This window comes from Halichoerus grypus, chromosome 7 (genome assembly GCF_964656455.1).
Source record: "Halichoerus grypus chromosome 7, mHalGry1.hap1.1, whole genome shotgun sequence".
Taxonomy (NCBI): Eukaryota; Metazoa; Chordata; class Mammalia; order Carnivora; family Phocidae; genus Halichoerus; species Halichoerus grypus.
In genome coordinates, this window is record NC_135718.1 from 81,691,134 (window position 1) to 81,714,861 (window position 23,728).

Sequence of the window (23,728 nt, forward strand, 5' to 3'; positions counted from 1 at the left end):
GATCATTTTACTTCTTCTTTTCCTATTTGGATGCCTTTTATTTCTTTTTCATGCCTAACTGCTCTGGCTAGAACTTCTAGTACTATGGTGAATAGGAGTGGTGAGAGTGGGTATCCTTGCCTTGTTCCTGATCTCAGAGCAAAGATTTCTGCTTTTTACTATTGAGTATGATGTTAGCTATGAGCTTTTTATTTATAGCCTTAATTAAATGGAGGTCCATTCCTTCTGTACTTAGTTTGTTGAGAGTTTTTATCATAAAAAGGTGTCAAATTTTATCAAGTGCTTTTTCTGCATGTATTGAGACGATTATGTAACTTTTATCCTTCATCTGTTTAGGTGGTGGATCATAGTAACTGACTGTGTATGTTGAACCATCCCTTGCATCCCAGGGACTTGATCTTCGTATCATGGTTTATGATCCTTTCAATGTGGTGATGAATTCAGTATGCTGATATGTTGTTGAGGATTTTTGCATCTATGTTCATTAGGGATATTGGCCTATAGTTTTCTTTCTTGTAGTGTTTTTGACTGGCTTTGGTATAAGGACAATGTTGGCCTCATAAAATAAATTTTGACATGTTCCCTCTTCTCCAACATTTTGGGAAGAGTTTAAGAAGGAATGGTATTACTATTTCTTTAAGTGTTTGGTAGAATTTGCCACTGAAGCCTGATCTTCAGCTTACATTTGACTAGAGATTATTGATTGCTGATTAATCTTTATTAATTATTAGACCATTCAGGTTTTCTTTTTCTTCATGATTCAGAATGGATAGGTTGTATGTTTCTAGAAATTTATCCATTTCTTCTAGTTTACCCAATTGTTGGCTTATAATTTTTCATGGTAGTCTCATGACTTTTTGAATTTTTGTGGCATTAGTTGTAATGTTTCCTCTTAGTTCTGATTTTATTTGAGTTTCCTTTTTTTCTTAAAGGTTTGTCAGTATTTATCTTTTCAATAAAACTCCTAGTTTCATTGATTTTTTCCATAGTTACTCTGTTTTCTGCTTGATTTATTTCTCCTCTAATCTTTATTATTTCTTTCCTTCTGCTTAATTGGGACTTAGTTTGTTTTCCCTTATCTAGTTCCTTGAGGTGTACAGTTATGTTGTATTTTGAGATCTTTCTTCTTTTTTAATGTAGACATTTATTACTATAAACTTCCCTCTTAGTACTGTTTTTGCTACATCACTTAAGTTTGGAGTTTTTGTTTCCATTTATCTTGAGCTATTTTCTACTTTACTGTTTCCTTTCTTCTTTGACCCATTAGTTCATGAGAAATAAACTGTGTAACTTCCAGATATGTGTGAATTTTCCAATTTTTTTCCTATTATTGATTTCTAGTTTTATTCCACTGTTGTTGAAAAATTTATTGGTATGATTTCAATCTTCTTAAATTTGTTAAGATTGTTTTGTGACCTAATATGTCATCTATCCTGGAGAATGTACCATGTCTCATTCAAGAAGTAGGTGTATTCTGCTCCTTTTGGCTGGAATGTTCTGTCTGTATCTGTAGGGCCAGCTGGTTGCCAGTGAGCTCAAGTCTGCTGTTTCCTTATTGATATTCTGTAGATGTCCTATCTATAATTGATAGATGTTTTTGAAGTCTCCTATTATTACACTGCTGTCTAATTTTCACTTTGGATCTGTCAATGTTTGCTTATATATTTAGATGCTCTGATCTGCATGCATTTATATTCATAATTCTTATATCTTTCAAATGAATTGAACCTTTTATCATGCTATAATGACTGTTTTTGTCTCTTGTAATAGATGAAACACTGATGAAAAAGACAAATGTTGATGAAACAAATGAACATTAATGAAAAAGAAAATAAAGAAGACATAAACAAATGGAAAGACATCCCATGTTCATTAATTGGAAGCTTTAATATTATTAAAATGTCCATCCTGCCCAAAGCAATTAGAAAATCTATGAAATCTCTACCAAAATCCCATTGGCATTTTTTTTTTTTTTTCACAGAGGTTGAAAAATAGTCCTAAAATTTATATGGAACCACAAAGACACTGAACAGCCAAAGCAATCTTGGAAAAAAAGAACAAAAATGGAGGTATCACAATTCCTGATTCCAAAGTATATTACAAAGCTACTACAGTTAAAACAGAGTTGCTCTGGCAACAAAACAAAACAAAACAGGCAAATAGACCAACGTTACAGAATAGAGATCCCATAAAAACTCCATGCCTATACAGTCACCTGATCTTCAACAAAAAGAACCAAGAAAGCACAATGGAGAACAGCTAGTGTCCTCAAGAAATGGTGTTGGGAAAATCAATACCCACACGCAAAAGAAAGAAACGGAACTCTATATTACACTATATCCAAAGATCAACTCAAAATGAATTAAAGACTTATAAGACCTAAAGCTGTTAATACTTCTAGAAGAAAATATAGGGAAAAGGCTTGCCTACTAACTAAATGGGTATTTATGTAAAAGAAAGCGAAAGTGGATTTGTATGTCACATCATATGCAAAGATCAATTTCAGACAGTCCTACTACAAATAACAAAATAAAGTTTTTCATAATAGAAAAGAATATCTTAATGATCTAAGGGTAGCAAGTAACAATTAAAAATGATGGGTGGCTCAGTCAGTTAAATGTCTGACTCTTGATTTCAGCTCAGGTTATGATCTCAGGGTTGTGAGATGGAGCCTCATGTTAGGCAGACACTGAGAGTAGAGCCTGCTTGCGATTCTCTCTCTTCTTCTCCCTCTACCTCTCCCCACCCTGCTCACACGTGCTCGCTCTCTGTCTCCTAAATAAATAAATAAATAAATACTCTATGTATCAAAAGACACCTTTAAGAAAGTGAAATCCAGGAGTAAGAGACCTGGATTTCATCCGGTCTCAGGAATTCAGCTGGATAGGGATCAAACCATTCTGAACACCTACAAACTCAACAGGAGATCGAAGAAAAGAATAGCAATGACTCCCTGAACAGAAAAGCAACCACTTTCTGGAAGGTAGGACGGGCGGAGAAGTGAATCCGAGGCGATATTCGGGAGGATAGACGGCGGGGGAGGGGACCTCTGTCGGCCGCTTCTGACAAGTGATAGAGCCCGGCGCACAAAATCAGAACTTTTAGAAGTTGGCTCCGCTGAGGGACGACGCTCCAGGGTCTAAGCAGAGAGTGGAACCATTGCAGGGACAGTGTGGTCTCAGGACCCTCGGGGTCAAAGACTGGGGGTGCCTGAGTGTGGCAGAGCTCCCAGGTATCAGAGCAGGGAAGCCGGCTGCAGAGACGGAGCCGAGGTGCGGGGCTCTCAGCTCGGGGTTGCCATAAACTGTGATCTGCGGCACAGTCGGGCCACTGGTCCTCCAGCAGGGACCCAACAAGCGGCAGATCCGGGGAGACTTACCTTCCTCCCCCCGGGGAGGAGCAGCGCGGGAGCGCACCACAGGGATCTCCTGGGCTTGGAGATGCCACATGGGGTCGGGTGCCAGAGACAGAAACACTGGGTCACAGGCCAGGTGAGCACGGAGTGCGGCCAGAGACCGGGGAGACGGGAGTGATTGACTGCTTTTCTCTGGGGGCACACTGAGAAGCGGGGCCCCGAGTTCTCGGCTCCTCCGGGGCGGAGATTGGGAGGCCACCATTTTCACTCTCGTCCTCCAAAGCTGTACGGAAAGCTTGCAGGGAACAAAAGCACCCAAGAGCAAACCCGAGCAGATTACTTAGCCGGAACCGGCAAGGGCGGGGCAATTCTGCCTCCGGCCAAGACGTTTGGGAACCACGGCAACAGGCCCCTCCCCCAGAAGATCAGCAAGAACCAGCCAGCCAAGACCAAGTTTACCGATCAATGAGAACAGCAGAACTCCAGCGCTAGGGGAATACTGCACATAGAATCCATGGCATTTTTACCATGATTCTTTAGTCTTTCAAAGTTATTTTTTTTTTAACTGTCTTTTTTTTTTTTTTTGAATTTTTCTTTTCCCCTTTTTCAACCAACATCTTATCAATCCCTTTTTTAAAAAACATTTTTATTTTTCATTTTTAGAGTCATATTCTATCCCTTCATAATAGTAACCTTTATTTTTGGCATATATATATAAGTTATTCTCTCTTTAAAATTTTGAGATAGTTTCTTCTAACAGATCAAAATATACCCTAAATCTCTAGTGTATGGTTTTGTTCTACTCTCCTGCCTGATCACATTATCTCCCTTTTTTTTTTCTTTTTTTTTTAAATCCTCTTCTTTCTTTTTTCAAACAACTTCGCATCAATTCCACTTATAAAATTTTATATAATTTTCATCTTTACAGTAATATTCAATCCCTTCATCATATCAACCCTTATTTTTGTACATATATAAGTTTTTCTTTCTTTAAAATTTTGGGAGGCACTTTCTTCTAACAGACCAAAATACACCCAAAATCTGTGTGGCACTGATCTATGTGCCAGCCTGATCCTATTTGATCATATTCTGTTTTGTTCTGTTTTTGTTTGTTTTTATCTTTCTCTTTTTCTCTTTTTCTTTTTTCTTTCTTCCTTTTCTTTTCCCCTGGCTTCAGGTGTTTTCTGATTTGTTTAGAGTATATTTTCTGGAGACGTTGTTACCCTGTAAGCATTTTGCTTTCTCATTCATCTATTCTCCTCTGGACAAAATGACAAGATGGAAAAAATCACCTCCAGAAAAAGAACAAGAGGTAGTACCGACTGCCAGGGAACTACTCAATATGGACATAAGTACGATGTTGGACCTAGAGTTCAGAATCATGATTTTAAAGATACTAGCTGGGGTTGAAAAAAGCATGGAAATTATTAGAGAAACCTTTCTGGAGAAATAAAAGAACTAAAATCTAACCAAGTCAAAATCAAAAAGGCTATTAATAGGTGCAATCAAAAATAGGGGCGCTAACTGCTAGGATAAATGAGGCAGAAGAAAGAATCAGTGATATAGAAGACCAAATGATGGAAAATAAAGAAGCTGAGAAAAAGAGAGATAAACAACTACTGGATCACCAAGGCAGAATTCGAGAGATAAGCGATACCATAAGACGAAACAACATTAGAATAATTGGGATCCCAGAAGAAGAAGAAAGAGAGAGGGGCAGAAGGTATATTGGAGCAAATCATAGCAGAGAACTTCCCTAATTTGGGGAAGGAAACAGGCATCAAAATCCAGGAAGCACAGAGAACCCCTCTCAAAATCAATAAAAATAGGTCAACACCCCGACATCTAATAGTAAAACTTACGAGTCTCACAGACAAAGAGAAAATCCTGAAAGCAGCTCGGGAGAAGAGATATGTAACCTCAAATGGTAGAAACATTAGATTGGCAACAGACCTATCCACAGAGACCTGGCAGACCAGAAAGGACTGGCAGGATATATTCAGAGAACTAAAGGAGAAAAATATGTAGCCAAGAATACTATATCCAGCTAGGCTGTCATTGAAAATTGAAGGAGAGATAAAAAGCTTCCAGGACAAACAAAAACTAAAGGAATTTGCAAACACAAAACCAGCCCTACAAGAAATCTTGAAAGGGGTCCTCTAAGCAAAGAGAGAGCCTAAAAGCAACATAGACCAGAAAGGAACACAAACAATATACAGTAACAGTCACTTTACAGGCAATACAATGGCACTAAATTCCTATCTTTCAATAGTTACCCTGAATGTAAATGGGCTAAATGCCCCAATCAAAAGACACAGGCTACCAGATTGGATTAAAAAAACAAGACCCATCGATATGCTGTCTGCAAGAGACTCATTTTAGACCCAAAGACACCCCCAGATTGAAAGTAAGGGGGGGGAAACCATTTACCATGCTAATGGACACCAAAAGAAAGCTGGGGTGGCAATCCTTATATCAGACAAATTAGATTTTAAACCAAAGACTGTAATAAGAGATGAGGAAGGACACTATATCCTACTTAAAGGGTCTATCCAACAAGAAGATCTAACAATTGTAAATATCTATGCCCCTAACATGAGAGCAGTAAATTAGATAAGACAACTAATAACAAAAGCAAAGAAATACATCGACAACAATACAATAATAGTCGGGGGCTTTAACGCTCCCCTCACTGAAATGGACAGATCATCTAAGCAAAAGATCAACAAAGAAATAAAGACCTTAAATGACACATTGGACCAAATGGACTTCACAGAAATATTCAGAACATTTCATCCCAAAGCAACAGAATACACATTCTTCTCTAGTGTCCATGGAACACTGTCCAGAATCGATCACATCCTAGGTCACAAATCAGGTCTCAACTGGTACCAAAAGATTGGGATCATTCCCTGCCTATTTTCAGAGCACAACGCTTTGAAACTAGAACTCAATCACAAGAGGAAAGTCGGAAAGAACTCAAATACATGGAGGCTAAAGAGCATCCTACTAAAGAATGAATGGGTCAACCAGGAAATTAAAGAAGAATTAAAAAAAATTCTTGGAAAGCAATGAAAATGAAAACACAACTATTCACAATCTTTGGGATACAGCAAAGGCAGTCCTAAGAGGAAAGTATATAGCAATACAAGTCTTTCTCAAGAAACAAGAAAGGTCTCAAATACACAACCTAACCCTACACCTAAAGAGCTAGAGAAAGAACAGCAAATAAAGCCTAAACCCAGCAGGAGAAGAGAAATAATAAAGATCAGAGCAGAAATCAATGAAATAGAAACCAAAAGAACAGTAGAACAGATAAACGAAACTAGGAGCTGGTTCTTTGAAAGAATTAACAAGATTGATAAACCCCTGGCCAGACTTATCAAAAAGAAAAGAGAAATGACCCAAATCAACAAAATCATGAATGAAAGAGGAGAGATCACAACCAACACCAAAGAAATACAAACAATTATAAGAACATATTATGAGTAACTCTATGCCAGCAAATTAGATAACCTGGAAGAAATGGATGCATTCCTAGAGATGTATCAACTACCAAAACTGAACCAGGAAGAAATAGAAAACCTGAACAGACCTATAACCACTAAGGAAATTGAAGCAGTCATCAAAAATCTCCCTACAAACAAGAGCCCAGGGCCAGATGGCTTTCCAGGGGAATTCTACCAAACATTTAAAGAAGAATTAATACCTATTCTTCTGAAACTGTTCCAAAAAATAGAAATGGAAGGAAAACTTCCAAACTCGTTTTATGAGGCCACCATTACCTTGATCCCCAAACCAGACAAAGACTCCATCAAAAAGGAGAATTACAGACCAATATCCTTGATGAACACGGACGCAAAAATTCTCACCAAAATACTAGCCAATAGGCTCAAACATTACATTAAAAGGATTATTCACCATGACCAAGTGGGAATCATCCCTGGGCTGCAAGGTTGGTTCAACATGCGCAAATCAATCAATGTGATACAATACATTAACAAAAGAAAGAACAAGAATCATATGATCCTGTCAATAGATGCAGAAAAAGCATTTGACAAAGTAGAGCTTCCTTTCTTGATCACAACTCTTCAGAGTATAGAGATAGACGGTACATACCTCAATATCATAAAAGCCATCTATGAAAACCCACAGCGAATATCATTCTCAATGGCGAAAAACTGAGAGCTTTCCCCCTAAGGTTGGGAACACGGTAGGGATGTCCACTATCACCACTGCTATTCAACATAGGATTAGAAGTCCTAGCCACAGCACTCAGACAACAAAAAGAAATCAAAGGCATCCAAATCGGCAAAGAAGAAGTCAAACTCTCACTCTTTGCAGATGATATGATACTTTATGTGGAAAACCCCAAAGACTCCACCCCTAAACTGCTAGAACTCATACAGGAATTCAGTAAAGTGGCAGGATATAAAATCAATGCACAGAAATCAGTGGCATTCTTATACACCAACAATAAGACAGAAGAAAGAGAAATTAAGGAGTCGATCCCATTTACAATTGCACCCAAAACCATAAGATACCTAGGAATAAATCTCTTTGACCTCAGCCGCAGCAACTTCTTCCTAGACACATCGCCAAAGGCAAGGGGAGCAAGGGCAAAAATGAACTATTGGGACCTCATCAAGATAAAAAGCTTTTGCACAGCAAAAGAAACAGTCAAGAAAACCAAAAGACAACCGACAGAATGGGAGAAGATATTTGCAAATGACATATCAGATAAAGGGCTAGTATCTAAAATCGATAAAGAACTTATCAAACTCAACACCCAAAGAACAAAGAAATCGGAGGGGGAGACAAACCATGGGAGACGATGGATTCTGAAAAACAAACTCAGGGTTCTAGAGGGAAGGGGGGTGGGAGGATGGGTTATTCTGTTGATGGGTATTAAAGAGGGCACGTTCTGCATGGAGCACTGGGTGTTATGCACAAACAATGAATCATGGAACACTATATCTAAAACTAATGATGTAATGTATGGGGATTAACATAACAATAAAAATTAAAAAAAAACTAATGATATAATGTATGGTGATTAACATAACAATAAAAATTAAAAAAATAGAAAGTGAAATCCAAGCTCCAGAGTTTGAGATGTTTGAAATACATGTAACAAGGAGTGAGTCATAGCTTGAGTATATAAAGAAGTCCCACAGATGAAAAAGAACACTTACGAAGAAAAGCAATGGCAATCCGAAAGATCAATGGTTAGGAGATTTAAAAAGGTACTTTGGAAAAAAAAAAAAAAACTGAAAATAGCAAGTAAACATATGAAAAGATAGTCAATCTCATTAAGAAACTGCTGATCATGACTATAATGTGGGACCACGAAAATCATCCCAGATTGGCTCAAATTAGAAAGACCGACACACCGAAAATGCACATGGGGACAATCACTAACTCAGAGAATCATCACACTCACTATGGGAAACAATTGGGATTTTCAGTATAGTTAAATATACTCATATTCATAACAGAGAAATTCTGGCACGTGTGCACCAGGAAACATCATATAAAATTATTCACAGCAGCACTGATTATAACAGCCTCAAACTGGAAGCCACTCCAGTCTCACCAACAATAAGAATGTGAAAAATGAATTGTAGGACAGCCACATACCCTAAATAAAATCCATGAACAAATAGGCAGAAAGTTGACCCTAAAAAGATAAAGGTGAATAAAAGAAGGCAGATAGTAAAGCATACATACTCTATAATTCAAAAAAAACATAACTAAACCGTATTGTTTATGGATGCATACGGAGTTGGTCAATCTGCCGTAGAAAGCAGAAACTAACCATGCAGTTAACTGAAGGTGGAGGAGAGTCTCCCTGGGAGGGAACACACAGGGCCTCTCCTGGTGCTGGTTATATACCTGGTATATGTACCATATGCACCGGCACATAGGTTTACTTTATAATAAATTGTGCATATATGTTTAGATCACTTTCTATACATTCCACATTTTTCTTAAAGGTTAAAGGACGAGATTTGGTGTTAATAAAAAGCTTCAGAAACAGTTGGAATCCTTCCTGTAAAACCAAAAGTTGATTTGCCAAGCTTCCTCCTGAGCTCGGCAGTAAAGTTGGTGTAATTGTACAGAGCTATAACATTTGTAGAGAAGGATAACCGAATCCAACTAGAGTGAATAGGCTATGAATTTTCAGCAGTCAATAAAATAGAAGTGCAATTTGTACGAAGTTGGACCTCATAAATAAGTAATGTAGGATTAAAAGGCACAGCTAGATGAATGGAGCAAGGGTTTCTGAGGCCAAAATAGTCCGTATTTCTTCTTAGACAAATATTAAATAATTTAAATGGAGTACATACTGTAAAGTGGTAGGTAGAAAATTCAACTCTAAGCATGTGACCGAACAGGCTGGTAGTGTATCTGTCACAGGATTCCTGCACATAATCTTCTTAGACCAACTGTTTCCCTGTCTCCAGGTGGTAACGATTTTGCCCTGTCCTGGTTAGAAATTTAACTTGTTCTTTGCATTAACACTGCTTTTTAAATGAACCCTATGTGTTCTGTACTACATGTTGAAATTCCAAAGTAGACAGATATCCAATAACAAACCTCAGTTTGTCAAGATGACTTATTTATGCGTATGGGTGTGTGATAAGCCAAATATGCACTTGCAGATATTGACATCTATTATATTTCTTCCCTTTGTGGAAAATACCTGAATCTTCATTGAAGAAAATGTACTTTTAGGTAATTTTAATCCATTAGGTCTAGTTTAATCCAGCATCTTCTAAAAGCCAAATATTGGGCTGAGTAATAGGTTTCTCAGATCAATATGACACACTCTCTGCTTCCAAGAAATTGGGATAAATAGATAACTTCAATATACTTCGGGAAGTACTATCAAAAAGTTGTGCACAGTATAAATGGGGCCATGGGTATGGGTCATTTAGGATACAGAAAAGTTCATGTAGGGTTTTCTGGAAGAGATTATGTTTGGCCAGAATTTTCGAAGATCAGTTCTCTAGATAAAGAATGGAAAAAGACGAAATCAAGGGAGGGGCATGAGCAGAGGCACAGGGACTCGGGAGAGGTACTGAGAAGGGGTATTAGTAGCTGCAAGTAGGTTAGCACTGACTCAAGGAAAGCTGGGGAAGCAGCCGTGGGAGGTGAGCCTTGTTTGCTGCATTGAGAGATGTTTCCTGTGGTTGAACTGTTGGTTAGAGACACCGTTCCAGCAGGTACACTGAGGATAATTAGGAGGTGTCAAGACTAGTGTCAGGATAATCAATTAAGTGAAAAAAAAAAAAAAAATAGCAGTCAAGTAAACAAACTATAAAGATACTTTTTTAATGTAGTGTGTCCTTGACGGATGGCAGAAAAATAAAATAAGCTCCATGTGTGTAAAAAAAAAAAAAGATGTTGTGATGTTAGTTCAGGTGAGAAATGATAAGAGCTGGACTGTGGTTGTCTGGAGGGAGGAGGAGGGAATCTGAGAACAGAGAGAAACATGTAAAATTATCAGGACTGGTGATGGACCGGACATGGACAGTGAGGGAGAAAGAAGAGATGCACAGTTCCCCAGCATCAGGCTTGTGACCGAGTAACCAAGAAGCAGAATTCAGGAGACTGACACCTGTCTCGAGAAGGTGAAGATAAGGTTTGAGTGTAACACGTGTTGAATACGTTAGTTTGGGAGGTGGTGGAAACATCTGTCACCTTGATCGTGGTGACGGTAACAAGAGTATCCATATGTCCTAACTCAAACTCACCAAACTGCATACATGAGTCATGCGTAGGTTTTTCAATGCCAATGATACCTCAATGAAACTAGAAAAAAGAGTATTAGTATACAGTATTAAAAGAAAAGGCTTAAGAAGCAAACAGATCTAGGGAAAGGTAGAAAGAATCAGATCCTCTTAAACATATGGAGACCAGGAGCAAACAGGTGGTAGGGTCTCAAGAAGGGGACAGAGACCCGTTTCAAAGGTAGCAGTGAAGTTGTTCAGATAAAGACGACATTCCGCAGTAAGGAGGTGACCAATATCTGTCATCGCACATCTGGGATTATGCAACTGTGAATATTTACACATACACACACAAACATAGGCACACGCACATATATTTATCATGACAGCTGAGCTAAGAATAAAAACCGTCTAAGGGTAGGCCCTAAGTAAATATTGCAAAAATACATGCACAAAATGTTCTAACTCATTTACCAACGCCAATTGAATACCTGAAAGATCACCAAGCTTCAAACATATTCACAAGCCACAGATAAATCTCCATTATAAATATTTTTAGGTAGCAGCATTAAAAGACATGCCACCAATTTTTCAAATTGTGTGGGCTTCCTTCTTGAGTTGACTGAGTACAGTGTTTGCATTGCAAAGTATGACTTGACAAGAGAACCCGTAAAATTCCCCACTTGTGGCCTACTTAAAAAAGAAGTATGGTAGTTTTAGGCACTGTTGAATGCCATACTGAGCTACAAAAAATAAATAAAACACCATAAAGCTCCCACCTTCATTTCATTTTTAGAGCCCCACACAGGGAGACAACATGAACATTAATCAGAGACACACCACTGAGGTTCAGATTTTGCTTAATATTAAATTGTATATTTGGAGGAAATACCAATTTCTTTTTTAAATGAATAGCATCCCTACCCTTCTAAACGCTGAGGTTCACTAATGATTTTAAAACCACTCTGAGGGTTTAAACCGAATCACTACCACTTACAGCAGCCGGAGTTTAGCATGCAGACCTCACATTGGGAATACATTTATGTTTCAGGTTAAATAAATTCAGCCTCTTTTGTTTTAGAACTGGAAGAACATTTTGTTGACTCAGGGCTCTATTTCTCTTACTTAGAGCTAAAAGAAGTCAGCTCAGCATAAGAATTTCTACCAGGCATTGATGGGAAGTTGGCCGGGAAGCCGCTCTCTGTGTACAGTAAACACTGCTAAGAACTTGGTTTAAACGTATGAGGCAGGGTTGTTTCCAAGCACGCCTTCTCTGCATCTGTGTGGCCTTTGATGCCAAGGGCTACTCTAAAAAACAGAGAGGATGGATTTAAGGAGAGTTGTGGGTCCTAAAGAACCCTCCCCGAGATGCTGCCAGGACGCCAGAAAGCTGGAGGAAGCTCCAAGGTTTCCCCTCCCCTCAACGTCCACTCTCCCAGAATACGCACTGAATCACCTCCTGGGCCACCCACCTGTGCCAAACAAAAACAGCTCCTCATCCTCCCTCATGCTAAATTCTGTTGGACAACTACAAAGAAGTTCTTCTTGGGACGCTGTGCGGAAGACAGGGCTTACTGAGCAGATCCCGCCCTTTATCTCCTCCTCACTCCACACCCAGACTTACGGTGGAATCCATCAGATGTTATTTGAAAAAATGAATGAAAACGGCATGCACCATGTTGAATGGGGTGGGGTGTCACAATTCTCCGCTTCTGCAGACCCGGGGTTTATGGTGGGACCAAACTCGTCCACCTGACTCACACACCAGGATGAACCATTGCTAGCCAGTCCATATCTGCCTGGCATCTTTCTTTTCCTTCTTTCTTTTTTTTTTCTTCAACCTCTAATCTCACTAATTTGTCAAGATACTGCAAATGAATACATTTTCCCATGAACCCTGACACAGCTGCCTTCGTCCTCTGTGGTGTTCCTCATCCTTTAGGAAATCGTCTGGATGGCACATCGGACACGTGATGTAGAGAGGGAGTGTGTTCTTACTGTGTGTGCTAGGTTTCATTCTGCACACATTCTTTTAGCCCCAACAATACTGTTGCAGCAAGTTGCTCTGAGAATTATGCAAATGGTTTCCAGAGTTAAGTGTGGTATATCATACTTGTGTGTAGTGAGTTCTATGTTCAGAAATTACTGGTTGGTAGTTTATTTTTTAATATGCTGATAAAACTCCTCTGCTCTGCATAATCCATAAATATTGCTTCGGAAGTATTCTCTATTTAATAAAGTTTGATACTCCAACACTACCTTAACACAAAGAAAGTAAATAAAAAGTTCCTTCAGCATTTGCATGCAAATACTGGATTATGCATACTAAAACATCATTAGAACAAAAACTCCTTAAGTAGGTAGCTCAAATTCAGTGCAATAACTAACCATACGTATCTTGGTTTTAAGTGTGTCTTAATAGTTTTTTGGTGACAATTAACATTAAATTTTATAAGCAGAGCATGAGTCATTTAGTGAAATTAATGTATTATATAATTATCATTAGGTAGCAACAGGAGACCATTATGATGCATCAAAATTCCATTCTCTGAACATTAGAACTTGTCTGGAACTGAGCAGAATCAGTAGGATGCACCTGCTCTGCATGGTTTTGTGTTCCTTTGTACTTTCAAACTCATTTTATTTTTTTATGAAAACATGTTATTGCTTAAAGACCAGGACCATTACTGCTTTGTCAAATTATGAATGCTAAGGTTTATATTTCAATTTTTAATGCTGAAATAAACTACAGAGACCATTTCTCGTCTAATTTAAGAACTAGGAGACGAGAAACAAACTTCATGCTGTAAGTCCTTCAAAGACAAAGAACCACTAGGAAAAGTGACAATAATAAAGAGAAAGGAAAAGTAAAAATAACTAATAATTAACCATTATGTTAATGTCTACTTACATATTATTAATTATATATTCCATATGGGTTTTATCGCTCCAGTGCTAATTAATTAAGAGGAATGGAAAAGATAACTTTCCTAAATGATTTCAATACCTGTTTATCTGAGCAGTTGGTAGATGTGACTAAACAGACTTTTCAGTGTTCATCAATGAGGCAACTAGAGTGACAACTGTAATGGTATTTTTTAAAGATTTTTTATTTATTTATTTGAGAGAGAGAGAGAGAGCACAAATGGTGGGGAGGGGCGGAGGCAGTGGGAGAAGAAGACTCTCCGCTGAGCAGGGAGCCCAATGCGGGACTCGATCCCAGGACCCTGAGATCACAACCTGAGCCGAAGGCAGACGCTTAACCCACTCAGCCATCCAGATGCCCAGATTTTTAATCATCATTATGACTAGACTATTATAATAGCTCAGGCCTCTATATCTGGGCTATTATAATTACCTTCTGATCCAGCTTTCTGGATGTAGAATCTCCCATCACAATCTACTCAGGAGTAATCTTTATAATAAAAATCTAGTGATGCCATATGTCAGACCCTCCAGGGATCCTCCCCACCAGCACCTTCTCCAACATGCACAGAGAAATGTTTATAACTTGGCACACTTGCTGTAATATGACCTGTCCTATGCTCTGTGTCTGTGCTTTTATTCATGCAATCACGTGCTAGACCGCTTCCAACACCTCCCAATTTTCTTCTCACCAATATTCATCCTTCATAAGCCAACTTCAGCACCAACCCCTTTTCTGTTCTCTGCACATGCCACTCAGATTTTACCACCTTGTTTGCCTGCTGTAATAGACACTGTCAGTGCCCCATGTGTGTCCCTTGGAGCATGTATACTTTCTGACCGACTTCCATCTGCTGGTATCTACAGTCTGACCCAATGCCCTTGTATCCACATGGCAGAGAGCTGGCTGCTTGCTTGCTCTGGAGGCAGGAAGTACCAAAAATACCCTCCTCCACAGCATCAGTGACCAAGGAATCTCAGGATTTTGTGCACGAATTTGCCAGTCCCATCACTTCTCAGGATCAATAATTCTGGGACATGTGTTTGCAGAATTTCCTAGGTTCGCCCTTGGGATTGAGCTCCAGTCTTTCTAATGATTGGTTTAGTAGCTGTCCCTTCATTAGCAGCTGTCTTTTCCCTGCATCACTTCCTACTTGTCTGTGAGTATCACTTGAACTTCTCCAAAATGATTTCTTCCTCAATCTTTTGTCCACAGGTCTCCTCTTATAGAGTCCACAGTAAAAGCTGTGACACAGGAGGTCTTACTACACAGGGTTCTGGAGTCGGATGGCTTGCTGGCTACGTGGCGTCAAGACCCCATAGCTTGTTGCAGCAGGTCGATGACTAATCCTCTTCCCTGTGGCGAGCTGGGGCAGCATCAAGGCATGAGGGAATGTATGCCCTACACAATCCCTCTGGGATTTGAGAGACAGAGTGACAATGATGATGATAATGACTATGGAGCTGTAGTAAGTATTGTCAGAGCTCTGAGGGAAAAAACTGATGAGCTCACGCTGACCAGGTAAAGTCTCAGGGCATGGTATGGAAGGCAGAAGGTCTCTGCCTTTAACATTTAGAGAGGCCCTCCCCTTCTGCAGCCAGAGAGGAAACTGGACTGAACACCAGACCTTTGTCTGACTGGAAGAGCAGCTGTCTTGTAGAGAAGGCTTGCTTCAAAGCACCGGCAAAACTCCTATTCAAGACTCAAGGCTTTAACAGGGAAAGGGTGGGTTCCTGACGTCTGGACTCATACATCTGGATGACCCACTCCTTGAGAGAGAAGGGTTCTCTCCTTGCCTGTGGTTCACACAGATGCCTCATCTCAGGTAGATACTGTGAAATATGTGTGCCTTCCTCAAAATTCGCCTTCAGCTTATGGCTTCTAAACCATCCACCATGTTCAAGACCAAGAATGGCCCAACTGAGGAAATACTATGCTTTCTATAAGAAAAATGCAATTATTCATCAAAGGAAGTAGACAAACTGGCTTATATGTCCAGTCTTAGGATCAGGAGAGCACACTGGGCAAGAGGTGTGTGTGTGAAATACGGGTACAAAGCAAACGCTATATAGATGTTTACACAACCAGATGAATATACCTCTAAACATCTGTATTCTGAGGTATGCACTTACAAATTCACACTTAATGGTATAGCTAATTACATATTTCTCTACAGTACCTTATTATAATTCCAGAAAATAAAAATATATATTAAATAAGAAAAGAATACTCTTCCAATGAATCAATGTTCAAAGCACTTAAGGGTCACAAATGTGAATCAACAAGCTTAATAAGTGAAATCCAAATGGACACAAGTGATTTATGAAAAACAAAACAAAACAAAAAATCTTGAAGAGTATCCAGCACTGTGACTGAGAATGAATGCACTTTATTCTGTTTTGCCTTATACCCAAGTGATCTCACTCACTGATCACCTTCAATAATTCTGATGACCCACTGCACATTGCATTAGCTGAATCTCCTTTCAAAATTAAAATGTGAGAAACGTATTCAACAAAAAATACATTTAATATATATCTTCCACTTACCCGTACTTGACCTACGAAGGCATTGGTTTCTTCCTCCACCACAGACAGGTTTCTAGGCAGAAAGGGGTCGAACACTGGCGCATTGTCATTGACATCTGTCACCACCACATTTACGGTAGCAGTAGAGGTCTTAAAGGAAAAAAAAGAAGGACTAAATATGAAAGAAGTTATTTTCATGTTGATGTCATCTAATCGGTCATCTTGGAGTTTGTCTGTCTGAAATAGAGTGAGACCTTGCCTCACTCCAACTAAATCCAAAGCATCTCGTTGCTATTGTTACTCCTTAGCTTTCCAAAAAAGAAAAAAGAAAAAAAAAAAAAAAAAACCCAGGAAGTCTGCAATACTCAAGCATTTCAAAAAAACAGATGGAGAAAGCAAATGATGATATTACAGGGCAAACATCTTCTTGAAAATGTCAAATATTTCCTGGAGGCTTACTTTGAGAAAGTGATTTTACCTTTATCTTGTTCACATTTTATGGGTGGCAAGCTTTTGTTTATACACACATGTACCTGTTTTTCTCTGAAATGTAACATTTTTTTCTAGTTTATATCACTTACATTTCACACTGTGTAAAAATAAAAATGGTGTCTTATCAAAGAGCACAGTGCATCAAATGGGTATTTTCAGGTAAGTAAATGCTGTCAGAAAATACTACATTCATCATTTTCTGGGCTCACCTCTACACCGAGAGTTTGAGCACCACGTATCACTAGTTAACTGATTACCGTATGGTCACACAGCCCAAGGAAGTGGTAAGCAGCTACACTTAAAGTAGTATGTGCTACCTGGTTCAAAGGTCAACCCTTGGCCGGCTGCAACCAGAGACTGTTATGTAGGTCAACAACTTTTGCAAAATCAAGGAACATCTTCAGATATGAGTCAGGCTGGAAATTGTTCTTTCTAATCAAAGCCTGAGAAGCAGCACCTGCCCTGCACCCAGCTCTGTGATAGTGTGGGGCACATTACAGAAGCCTAGGGCCAGAATCAGAGAAAGAAAGGGCCCTTGGCTGGAGAATGAAAAATCCATCAGGCTATGATACTACATATGTGACAAGATGTAAATTAAAAAGTAGGAGAAATATGCAAGATGAAATAATTACCCAACTTTTGTTTTAAAAAATACCGACACAATTTGTCCTGATTGTACGTGATGTGGGGTGCACCAACACTTGGCTCAGAGAGAATGAATCTGGGGAGATCCTGCAGCCGTCATGGGCTGAGGGATCAAACACTGGATTTCCTAGTGACCGAGGAGGCAAGGACCCGGTAAATGACTTGTCCTCGTCTTTCTTGTTGGGATCATTGATGTTGTACACTCTATTAGTAATGGTGCATGGCATCTAGACCTTACTTCACTTCGACTAAAACCCAAAGCTGAAACTCCAATTGAATTAAGGCTGTCTGTCCCTATTTTAACAGAAGCAAAAGTATACACTCTTTTGAGCGATATGACTTTACTGCAAGCTTTTATAATTTTTCCACATGCAATATCCAGCAGTCATTTAAAAATCACCATGCATAGCAGGGAATTCTTGGGTATTCATAATGGGTTCTTTCTCTATTTGTGTCCTAGCTACATTGATGGGCTTTATCTGTGAAAATTCATACAGCTATTCAGTATGATTTTTACATATTTCTATATTGAAAAGCCCAATAAAAATTCTATTTAAAGGCATGCCAAGGGTGACCAGAACAGTATTATGTAGTCAAAACCTGGAAACAACCTAAATGTTCACCAGTAGTAGATGGTTTGATGTGCACAGTGCAATAATATATAATACTGAGAATGAACAGAGCATGGTTACAAGTACCCACAGGGATGAATTTCAAGAACATAAGGCTGAGGGTAAGAAGTCAGACACAAAGTAGCACGTACTATATGATTCCAAGTGTATACATTTCAAAGATTGGCACAGTGTCTTCATTGTGATAGAAGTCAGAATAGGGATCACCTTATGAAGAAGGGGGGCTGGGACTAGCGCAATCATAAGGCTGGGCTCTTGGGCTGCTAATTGATTTCAGTTTCTTATTCTAAATATTGATTACATAGATGTGTTCACTATGTGAAAATTTATTAAGCTGCACAATTAAAGTTTTTGCATTCTTCTGCGTGCATATCTTCATGAAACCGTGTAATTTAAAAGATGCATGAGCACAAACACACTTGTATTAGATATATGTGGTTCTGTATAAATTCGAACATTTTCTGATTAGATGAAATACAGAAAATTTAATTTGCTTATTTTAACTTTTATGTATTTTCCACATTTTCTCGAACAAGGCTACATTGCTTTTATAACAACGACAACAAAACAGTTAAACAAATGTTATTTCTCTAAAAGTTGTGTGAGTTAAAACCAGTAAAAGGATGTTTTTACAGGAGCAGTAGTTCTCAATTTGCCTGAAGGTGAACAAAACGTTAAAATTGACAGCCTGGAGTCAAAATCTAAGAGTAGCCACACTAGAGTCTGCTGACTTTCCTTCAAATTGTCTGACCCTCTTTATGGCAGCCTGTCTGCACTTCCCTGTCAATCTACTAGATGGGTTTTCATCCTATTTTTTACAATTCCCATTCTTGACCCTATAGTGTGTGATGTTTTCAGACTGTTTCGGTCCTCAGTCAAAAACTATGGACTATAGCTAGGTAAGACAGAAGAGAGCTGGATCACTAAGTAATCTGAAAAGCTAAAGGACAAATCAACCATTTTTGTGCTAATAGGGGCTGAAATTTATGTATAGATGTATTTCTCCACATCTTAGTACTTGTATATGACATGAGGAATAAAAACTATGAACACATAGAATGATTTCCAACTTACGTATTTCTTGAAAAGTAGTCTAGAGACCACTTGCATCAGAATCACTTGATTAATCATTACAAATGCCCAGGCTACACATTAGACCTATTGACTCTATTCATTTAAATCTACTGAAATAGTTGTAGATTAGTTAGTTGTAAAGCACAATTATGTAAATATTTTTGATTGGTTCAGAAAGATGGTGACACTGCTTCAATATGGATCTGTGCCCTAGAGGAATTTTGTATCATATCAAGGACAGATTTTCAGTTGGTTAAGGTTGCCTACTTAGACTATCAGCTCAGGTCATTTTAAGTAAAGTTAATAAAAAGAACAATATGTCGGCAAACATATGTTCACAATTAATTTTAAAAATCAATTTATATTATGCCAATTAAATAAAAAAGATAAGATACCAAACTAATAAACCTGATTAGTGCAAAGCTACCTATTTCCCATTAAGAGAATTTGTCTTACTGTTTTTTTTCTCAAAAGTTGTATCAAGTTACAATTCTACTAGCTGGAAGTACTTGCAGTTTAGTACTATATTCCATAAATTATCACTTTTGGGGTCATTACTTATTTTAATTATAACGTCATAGATTTTATTTTGTTTTAAATCATGGATAAATCCTCACAATATGTATTAAATTCTCAACAATGCAAGCAGATATTTCTGTTGTAGCAGACCATTTGAATACGAATTTATTTACTTTTTTAAGATTTTATTTATTTATTTGACAGAGAGAGACACAGTGAGAGAGGGAACACAAGCAGGAGGAGTGGGCGAGGGAGAAGCAGACTCCCCACTGAGCAGGGAGCCCAATGCGGGGATCGATCCCGGGACTCTGAGATCATGACCTGAGCCGAAGGGAGACACTTAACCAACTGAGCCACCCAGGCGCCCCTTACATTTATTTTCATAAACTGCTATGGCCTTGAAATAAAGACATCAATATGGTGCCACTGGTTTGGTACAGTATAAAAATGTGAGATTAAAGCCAAAGTCAAAAAAACCACAAACGTGTACATTCATCTACACAAACCATTTTTTTTATTCATGAGAACTTCTTTTAAAAAAAGTATTTTATAATCTTCCTTAATTTTATATTATGGACTTTATTGAATCTATCAAGCTAATTTCTTAAATTATTGAAAACCTGGTTTAAGTGGAAGATATTTAGGGTGTTCAAAATGTATTCATTTTCTACTTACTGAAGATAGAATTATGATGACTTTCCACTGATATGAATCTAAATTTGAAACTATGTACTTATAAAGTGACAAACAGAAAAATTTGTATTATATGCTATATAATTGAGAAACAAAGAATGGAATGATACAGCTGCCTTTTTTTTGTCAATGTGGAAATGTATCCATATATATATATATATGCAAAGACCCTTTAAAACCTTTCTATAAACATGTATGTTCAAACTAACATTTATTAGCATGTTTAATTCCTTTCAATAAAAATGGAGAGTTGGAATCTGGAATAATGAGGGTGTGTCATTTAGGATCTGACCACTCTTGTTTTCATCCAATAGGACAAGGAAAATACATCTACTCTGTAATGGGCATTCTTCTTAGGCAATATCAATCCAAAATATTTTTATTCATAGCTACAAATCATCCTGTGACTACATCAAGAGGCAAGCCCGCCTGACCCAGATCATAGAGTTTCTTTGATGACATAGACAGGGTGCCCTTTGTACCAGGGAGGCTGACATGGGAGGCTTCTTCCCCTTCTGAGAATGACAGAATAGAAAATGTCTTCCAGAAAAGCCTTCCTATTCTGGATTATGGGGAGGAGAAGGGGAGGCAGAGAGAAGATGAGGATGCAAAGGTCCTTGTCTTCATCCCCTCCCCCCCTATTATTCTGGAAGCACTTTGGGGAAAGTGGTGGTAGGTATTGAGCAAGTAAGAGAACTTTGGGTGAAACGGTGGCTGACCCTTGTGGAGCATGGAAGCCTCCAGAGAAGTTCCATGGCAGTCACATCTAATAGGACATGGCAAGGAATATGGAAAAGTGGCAGAGACAAGTGGCCAAAGAGAGAAGCTGGGTTTCTTTGTGTGTGGCTCAGGAATTCTAGAGGCTGAGAGATCACCCTGTGAGCAAGGCCTTGGGTAAGGGCAAAGGACCCTGATAGTCACAGTCAAGTTCACGTCAGTGCTAGGCAGCAACAGATGCACCAAATACTCCAAGGAGTCAGTAGGGGACTGGACTGAGAGGCCAAACCAGACACACCAGGCAAACAGAGACCGGCAGAGATGGAGAGCGTTTGAGCTGGGTGCCCTCTTCCCGGCATCAAGAACTAGTAAGCACACCGTGCACCTGTACAATTTTAGGATGAGAGGAGGCAAGAGAGGAAGAGCAGCTTCACTGGTGAGTACATGTTTACCTTGAAAAGAGTGGTTAAAACAAGAGGTTGGGATGTTGTTTCAAGCAAGTGAAGTGTGACCCGACACAGCCCAGGGACATATTACCATCTAGGCAGCAGAGTGGACTCAGGAAGATTAGATTAGGGATTTAAAAAAAGGAGCTTTTAATTCTGTGCATATCTGAGTGCAGTGTGAGGAGAGTATATACTTTATAAATATCTATATTGTAATAATATGTGATATAATTTATTATATATAATATAAACATAGCAGAAACTAGTAGAACTTCACAGATTATCTCACAATTTAAAAAAAAATCAAACTTCTGGAAGATTTATTTCAGAAAACACTAAAAATGTCAGTATTTTATTCCCAAAAATGAGAAATATAAATCTATGTTTTTCAAAGAGAATGAACAAGTAGCTCATTCTCTTTTAAAATTACATGGTCATTTCTTCTTATAAGAGTATACACCCAAATAAAACCACTGCATTTTTGCTTAAAAAATATATATATATATATATGTATATATATATATATATATATATATGTATCATTATCCTGTTCTAAAATTTTATTAAATGAGCTATATTGAAATTCAGTTATTTGCATTTCACCCACAATTCTTCTCATATATTTTTTTCTCGTTAATGTTTCCTATAGTTTGACTAAACAGTTAAGTGTTCAGTTTCTAGATTCTAATTGCTTATTTATATTGCCACATTTAAAAGACATTCAGTGGGGCACCTGGGTGGCTCAGTTAAGCATCTCCCTTTGGCTCAGGTCACGATCTCAGGGTCCTGGGATCGAGCCATGCATTGGGCTCCCTCCTTAGCGGAGAGTCTGCTTCTCCCTCTCCCTGCCTCTCTGCTTGTTTGTGCTCCTCTCTTTCTGTCAAATAGATAAATAAAATCTTTAAAAATGAAATAAAATAAAATAAAAGACATTCAGGGAATAATGTCAGTTCAAGGCCCAAGCATAGACGCTAAGTTTCCTGCCAATCCGGAATTGTAAGACATCACCAGTATTCACTATGAAAGCCATAATTGAGGAAGTCAAGCTAGGAATTCTAGAAAATTTTACTGAGAGCAAAAACCATGATATAATCAAGTTATCTATCATATAGTTCAAGAACGAAAACCATATTGCTGAACTTATGGAAATCTGGTCAGAAATATCCACACTACAGAACAACTTTGTATTTTGAATAGGAATGCTTCCCCATTGGGAAATGACAACTGATAAATTTGTTTAAAAAAAAAGAAAGAGAAAATCCTGACTTCTCTTTGCATATTTATATTTTTCACTGTGATTTGCATATGCATATATTTTGCTGTGCTATTGTTTTATAGACAACTACAATCCACAAAGCCCTACTTACTCTTATCTTTCAGCCCAGTGTAGATAATAAGATCTAAGAAGCATTATGCCAGGTGTGGTCTCTGAAAGAGCTCTAGTTCAGGTACAGAAAAGGGCAGACTCTTCTTTGCCTCTCTGCAAAGCAGAGCAGATGCCTAGAGTTGCATTAGTCATTGTAAACCCATTAGGTAAGTAGACTGAGGAAGAAAGCAAACACAGGATAAATGGCAGAGTGGGTAAGAGACAGCAGGAGCCCCTGCCTGAGCCCTTCCTGTCCACCCCTATGTTTTTTTATATGTGAGACAAACAAACCCTGCTTTGTTTAAGCCCCTGCTGTTTGGCTTCCTCTTACAGCCAGCTTCCTAAAGGCTATCCCTACCACTGCTTGTTGAAGGAGTTCAGAGAACATCACCGCAAAATATGCCACTTTGCTAAATTGACTCCTTTGAATGAAAGACACTTGAAAAAACAGCAAATACAGGAAAAACACTCAGTCCTTCCTTCTTTTTCATAAAAGCAGGATATTACATTCCCATGTGAAAGATGGACTCCCTGTATCAGAAGGAAGGTAACATTTTTATTATCAACAAGCACAAGAGGTTGAGACAGAGAGAATTCTA

General features: G+C 38.4%; 1 protein-coding gene across 7 annotated transcripts in view; it reads right to left on the reverse strand.

The window, feature by feature from the left end:
- PCDH15 (protocadherin related 15) overlaps nt 1-23,728 on the reverse strand; it is a 1,707,782-nt gene that overhangs the window by 245,324 nt on the left and 1,438,730 nt on the right. For all 7 annotated transcript variants that reach the window (XM_078077809.1, XM_078077807.1, XM_078077810.1 and 4 more), the window contains one exon: nt 16,567-16,695. In XM_078077809.1, coding sequence (XP_077933935.1) covers nt 16,567-16,695 — 129 coding nt within the window. The remainder of the gene's footprint in view (nt 1-16,566; nt 16,696-23,728) is intronic.